This window comes from Pezoporus flaviventris, unplaced genomic scaffold, assembly GCF_033815535.1.
Source record: "Pezoporus flaviventris isolate CSIRO_AGI_PZ_B2104156 unplaced genomic scaffold, CSIRO_AGI_Pfla_v1 ptg000013l, whole genome shotgun sequence".
In the NCBI taxonomy this organism is placed as follows: Eukaryota; Metazoa; Chordata; class Aves; order Psittaciformes; family Psittacidae; genus Pezoporus; species Pezoporus flaviventris.
The window spans coordinates 37,644,253-37,650,834 of NW_026892561.1; the positions used below are offsets into that span (position 1 = coordinate 37,644,253).

At 48.5% G+C, this 6,582-nt stretch overlaps 1 protein-coding gene across 1 annotated transcript; it reads right to left on the reverse strand.

Moving 5' to 3' along the window:
* Positions 1 to 456: 456 nt before the first annotated feature.
* On the reverse strand, positions 457 to 5,406 carry ZIC1 (Zic family member 1). Its single transcript, XM_061452878.1, has 3 exons — positions 3,707 to 5,406; positions 2,352 to 2,515; positions 457 to 1,824 (listed from the first exon to the last, which is right to left on the reverse strand). The coding sequence occupies exons 1-3, from the start codon at positions 4,680 to 4,682 to the stop codon at positions 1,627 to 1,629; spliced, it is 1,338 nt and encodes a 445-aa protein (XP_061308862.1). The 5' UTR covers positions 4,683 to 5,406; the 3' UTR covers positions 457 to 1,626.
* Positions 5,407 to 6,582: the final 1,176 nt, after the last annotated feature.

Genomic DNA, 6,582 nt, shown 5'->3' on the forward strand with positions numbered 1-6,582 from the left:
AAATTAAAATAGCAACCGAAATCTCCTCTGTTTTAAATCTCCTAATATATGTTATCCGAATTAATTTAATTTAGGGACCCAGTCTATGCAGATTCATGGGCAGTGCTGGAGTAGAATGCAGCACTTCTCATGTAACAATTCCCCACATTAATATTTATGTAGCACATGCAATCTATTTCTGTTATTTTTATGGTTGTTATTCTATGTCTGCAAAGGTCATTTAAATTATACTGCGGCCGAAAATTTGTTTCATAAATTTTGATATAAATACTAATTACACACTATAGTAATGCCAGCAGGGATCCTTTCATTTATCACATTTATATCACCTTCGCTGCTTTAGTGATGACATAATGGAAAGCAGTGAAAAACTGAGACAGTTTTATTCTAATATCCTAAAGCTAGTTGGAGTTGCAGCAGGTTGACTTAGTGAATAAGAATTCCTACCACAATTCATGGGATTTAAGAATCTTTAATAAGGTACGAAATGTTACCAAACAGTTCTGTAAACTAAATTTTACATACCAATTCTTCTAGCCATAAATATTGAATATCTTGTAACATGTATAACCGGACCTTTACATGCGGATAAATATGGAAATTAGGATTTATATACATTATGTTCTTGTATTTGCCAAAAGCAACGGACAGATATAGTTTATATCTTTTTTTTTTTTTTTTAATATCACTTTACATAAACAAATGTAACAGTTTGACACGCAGATCCAGGCTTTCACTATACGAATTTCTTGACAGGACGTGTAACAACATTTTACTGCACTACTTAGACTGGACTTTGGGACGAAATGTTGCACTTTATACAAAAAAGCACATTAATACCAATAATATTCTGTTAGATCGACGTTTAGACTGTAATAATACAAAGTAATTCACATTTTGGTACACATTTACTAGAACATTCTTGCCATTCAGTACAAATAGTTGAATTTCTACCTCTTCCCTCTGCCCCCCCCACCTCCGCCCCCCCTCCGCAGTTCCCGCCCGCCCGCCCCTCCCCCCACATATATGCAAAGACCACAAATCCACATATCCCCTTATTCAACTTGCGATATAACTATTTACAAAATCAAACAGTACATTTTTTTGTTGTTGTTTTGTTTCTGAAGCTAATAATTCTGTATTTACAAGAGGGGATGGGGGGGAAGGCCGCTGCCTGAGCAGACATGCAGTTGGAGATCTCTAATCAGTGGTTTCCAGTAAAGCCTTACACAGTTGGCATTTGCCCTGGTAACCTTGTCTTCTTAGGCATTCTACTAACCCCTTCGCCTATCAAGCCTTGGAACAGAGCAGAGCAGAACAGTCACCAAAAAAAAAAAAAAAAAGGAAAAGAAAAAAAAGAAGGAAGAGAGAAAGAAAAAAAGAGATAAAGATAAATAAAAAAGGGGAAGAAAGGAAGAATAAAAAAAAAAGAAAAATAAAAATGAGTCTTCGTTTTATTCAGTCCTGGGTCTACAGGCAGCATTTTATTTTTGTTTGCTTGTTTAAATTCTGATTTCAAAATGTTCATTATTTTTGGAGTCTTTAAATAGGGTATTTGTTTGCTCGCTTGGGGCTTTTTTTGTTTTGTTTCGATTTGTGTTTTTTTTGTTGGTTTGTTTTAGCGTTTTAGACGTACCATTCGTTAAAATTTGATGTAAGCGTGCTGTGGCTGGACGTGTGGTGGACTGCGGAGGAGGAAGGGGATAAGGAGCTGGCGGTCTGGTTTTCTGTGGATGGAGACACGATGGTTGGAGGGGTGGAGGACTCGTAGCCTGAGCTGGCGGCGGGAGAAGGCTGGGACCCCTGCGAGGACGATTCATGGACCTGCAAGAGAAAACCCGGGCAGAAATAGAGAGCGGCGGAAGACGGAGGCCCTGTCGGCGGTTGCCAGGATGCCCTAGACAACGGGACCCAGGGTCGAGCTCCAGGCTCGGGCACCCCCCCGGGAGCTCTCCGCCGTTCCCGGTCCCGGGGCCGCCCCCCCGACCCCAGCCCCTGCCCCTGCCTCTGCCTGGAGAAGAAGACAAGCAGCGCCCACCGGCTGCCTCCTCGCAGAGCCCCCCTTCCCTCCCCGGATAAAACGTACCGACAAAAGGCCATGCCCGAGGGGCCAGGGCTGCGCGGTCCGGAGGGCCCTAGGAAGACGCCGGGGCTGGGCCCGGTCTCGGACAGGCCCGCATCAGCGGCCGCAAGGGCCGGCCCTGGGGCGCTCTCCACCCGCAAACACCGGCCCGGGCTCTCCTGCCCGGGCTCTCTTGCCCGGGCTCTCTTGCCCGGCCTCCCTGCAGCCCTTTCCGCGGGCCAGGCCCAAGGCGGTGTCCGAGCCCTGCAGATCAGGATCCCTCATTTACCTTCATGTGCTTTCTGAGGGAGCTGGGGTGCGTGTAGGACTTGTCACACATTTTGCAGAGATAGGGCTTGTCGGAAGTGTGGACATGCATGTGCTTTTTGCGGTCGCTGCTGTTTGCAAAGCGCCTGTCACAGCCCTCGAATTCACACTTAAATGGTTTTTCACCTATTGCAGAGGGAAGGGGGAGGAAAAAAGGATCTGATTAAGCAGGGCCTGCCGGATCGCTCATTGTCCCCCTCACACGGCCGGACGGAAGCCCGGGGCTCCATTTCAAACACTTGCAACTTTCTAACTTCAACGAAGCTCAAAACCCTAAAATCTCGGCTCTCTTCTGTGTCCTTTCCGCACCTCCGACCCCTGCTCAGCTCCCATTTCTGAGGAGTGGTGGGTATATTAATTAACTTTTTTTTTTTTCTTCAGAGGGAAGAATTTTATTTGCAGCCCCAGACGTGGGCACCTCTCCCTCCTCTCAATGCTCCAAACGAGACAGCAGGCGTGGTGGTATTTACACGCGATCCTCAGTGTTTAGTATCCGGTTTTATAGCTCATTCTCGTGATATTTTACGCTCCCACCCAGCCCAGCCCCCTCCCCCATATTTTTTTTTTTTTTTAATTTCAATATTGAAAATTATCCGGCCGGGGAACACCATGCTAGAGCAGACCTACAAACCCCTGCAAAAACGCCCAGAAATGCGGCGCTGGCTGCCGGCACTCGGGGGTCGTAGCAGGGGGAGAGATTCTCTAGGTCAGGGGCTGCTGCATTTGCACCTCCCTCGGTGGGGAAAAGTTCTCAGGGAGCCCGGCGCCTGTCCCTACGCACAACAATAACACACTAAAGCACCGAGCTCGGTTTATTTAAAATCTCTCCTCGGAATTAAATATTTACCAAGCTCTGAATTGCAGAGAGGAGACGGATGAGCTGCCTGCAATATTTAGCACGATTTCTCATCATGCCACAGTCAAAAGTGCCGAACAACAATTAATTAAAACCCATAAATTTAAACAGGACAGGTTGCTACGATTCTCCCTCCCCCACACACCCACACACCCACCCCCACTCCCCACCCCCAAACAATCCCAGCAGCAAATCCTGCCTTTCTTCCCCTCTGCCTCGTCGGCGGGGATAATTTTCTTTTTGTTGCTGCTGCTGGCGTGGCTATGATCGAGCTCGTTTTGCACGGGAGCTCCGAGTCTGCCTCTCCCGGAAAAATCGGTGTCCCTGGACCGTACCCCACTCTCCCTACCCGAGCCTTAGCCAAGCAGCTCCCCGGCGCCCCCCCCCCCCGCCCCCGGCCCTGTCCCGGCGCTCGGCGCTTCCACTCGCAGAGAGAAAAGCTACAGAGAAGGTTACCGTACCTGTATGAGTTCTTTTGTGTATTTTGAGATTCTCTGATCTGGCAAACACTTTGCCACAGCCTGGGAAAGGGCAGGGAAAAGGTTTTTCACCTGTGTGGACTCTGATGTGATTTACAAGTTTATATTTGGCCTTGAAAGGTTTCCCTTCTCTTGGACACTCTTCCCAGAAACATATGTGATTGGACTGCTCGGGTCCTCCAACGTGCTCCACCGTGACATGAGTTACCAGCTCGTGCATCGTGCTGAAAGTTTTGTTGCAGGACTTTTTGGGGTTTGACAATTGCTCTGGCTCAATCCACTTACAGATGAGTTCCTGTTTGATGGGCTGCCGCATGTAACGAAAGAAGGCCCCTGCCCCGTGGTGGGCTGCCATGTTCATGTTCATGTGGCCGTAGCCGTGCAGCTGGGTCGAGGCATAGTGCTCGGAGCGGGGGCTGGTGACCTGGCCGTACTGATCGGGTCTGCCGTACATGTCTCCGGAGAAGCCCAGGCGCATCTGCCCGTTCACCACGTTAGGAGAAGCGTGGCTGGTGGCTTGCTCGTGCAGCCCCGGGAAAAGTATATGTCCCGCGGCATCAGTGTGTCCGTGGGGTCCGGCGAAGCTGCCGGCGGCGGAGGCGAAGAGGCTGTGTTGGGCGCTAGCGGCAGCCGCCTCTCCGAAGCCACGGTTGCGGAACAAAAAGTCCCGGGTGGAGTTGAAAGCGGCGCTGGAGTAGGAGCCAACGTGGGTCGGGTGGTGGTGGTGCCCCAGGGCCGCCGCCGCGTAGCCGGGCGCCTGTGAGGTGAAAGCGGTCTGGCCGGCCGAGGCCAGCTCGTGGGTGCTGGGGTTGATTTTGAAGGCGCCCATGCCGTCAGCAAAGGGGTTGATTCCCAGCCCCACTTCTCTGTCCGTGACATCGGCTGTGGAGTGGTGGCGAGAGGATCCGAAGGTAGTGACTCCTATGGCGGGATACTGCGGTCCAGCATCCAGAAGCATCTTCCCAGCGTCGATGCAGCAACCAAAAAAAAAGCACGCGCGCACACACACAACGCGGAGAGAAGCAGCAGCAGCAGCAGCGGCGAAAACACCCTCTTTGGAAAGTCAGCGACGATCACCACCAAAGCAACCACATCAAAAACACCCCCTTCGGCATCAGCGCAGGGGGAAGAAAAAAAAAGGGGGGGGGGGGAGAAGAAGAGAAAAAAAAAAAAAAAGAGGCTGGTGCTGAAGGGGAGAAGAGATCTTCGCCGTTGCAAATAGTAATAATAAAATTGTGCCCAAAAAAATATTCACTGTCTCTCTGTTTTGACTTTTCAGGGAGGTTTAAGTGGGGAGGGGGGGTTGGGTGGGCTCAAAAATAAGCTGGCTGCAAATAACAATAACGGAGAGAGATCAACACGGGCAGCAAAAAATAAAAAAAATAAAAACAAAACAAAAAAGAAACTTCCTTCACTGATTTTTTTGGCTATAGGAATGTTGCAAAGTGGCCGAGAGATTGTTTCTCTCTCCTCTTCGAGCTTCCCCTCACTCTCCCGGTTTTTTTTTTCGGGGGGCCTTTTTTTTTTTTTTTTTTTCGCTTTGCAAAAAAAGGCGCAAATCATGCACAATATTGTCTTTTGCGGTTTATCTTCCTGGGGAGAAACTTTCACCTCCTCAGCCGGGCGGTGAACGCGAGACTGATAGCGACAATCATTCCTGCAGATAAATGAATTGAAAAGACGACACCGTCCCCCCCCTTGATGAATGGGAGCCGGGGGCGGAGCGACGTGCGGGCGGACGTGGGCGCTCATTGGCAGCCGGCGGCTCCCCCTTCCCCGCGTAACTCCCCCCGTCCCCGCCAACGACGGGAGCGCGCGGCCGCCCCCCGCCGCTGATTGGCCCGTCCGCCTCATCAATCGCAGGTATTGTGAGCGCCCTGACATCCCGCCTGGCGAACGGGGCTGCGGAGCTCCAACTTTTTTTAATATATAAAGCCCTTTTTTTTTTTTCCCTCCACGAAAATATTTTCCAGCGCATCTTTTTGTGTGTATGTGTGCTAAGGAAAAAAAAAAAAAATCTTTGATTCTTATTAAGGTCATTTTCTCCCCCGGTCTCCCTCTCTCTGTCCCCTCTCTCTCCTGCACCCTGATAATGATGGTAATAATGATTTCTTGGTGATCCAGAGTTTTTAGGATCACTAAGCAACTTTTTAGCTTTTGAAAAGAGGAGCCCTATTGGGACTCGCTTCTTTTGAAGTTGTTTTCCGCTTGTTTATAACCGAAGCTCTCCGAGAGTAAGTGCTGGGTGCATTTGATTTTATTTTTAAACACCAGGCGTGATTTCTCTGGGTACTGACTCTATCCCTCCATCAGGTTTCTGAAATAAATCTTGTTTTCTGCACCCATCAAAACGCAGGTGGGTGAGAACTCTTAACTTTCTACTTTTGTTGTTGTTGTTTCGCCTCTTTTTTGTTATTTTCTTTCCCCTTTCTCTCTCGCTCTCCCTTTCTCTCACTCTCTTTTTACGGAGTCTCTTTCATTCAGGTAAAACTGTAAATTTCCCAAACCTACATTGTTTCTCCTACTGCTGCATGAAACTCTCGGATACTTCTTCTCTCTCTTTCTCTCTGTCTTTTGAAAAATTTATTTAAAATCCTCGATAGGAGCAATGTAAATTTTCTGACATTCAAACCTTTTCTAGTTCACAAATCAGTCACCCTTGTCACAGTTATTGAAATTCCTCAACTTGCCACACCAGGACGGTGGAAAAAGCAGGCGGTGTCTTTGTTGCTGACCAGGCTTTTGATCGCCAGAGAAAATTTACTTACCTTCAGATGAGTGAGCAGAAAAAGAAATAACACTCCCTTTGATTTAGTTAGAAAAATGCAGACATTTGGATTCAGTGCAAACATACAACA

Bases quoted from the DNA above. Each gene is read 5' to 3' on its own strand.
- ZIC1 (XM_061452878.1), bottom strand. From the start codon at position 4,682: ATGCTTCTGGATGCTGGACCGCAGTATCCCGCCATAGGAGTCACTACC. The intron at 2,516-3,706 runs GTACGGTAACCT...CCTCTGCAATAG, and splicing joins ACACAAAAGAACTCATACAG to GTGAAAAACCATTTAAGTGT. The intron at 1,825-2,351 runs GTAAATGAGGGA...TTTCTCTTGCAG, and splicing joins CCCTCAGAAAGCACATGAAG to GTCCATGAATCGTCCTCGCA.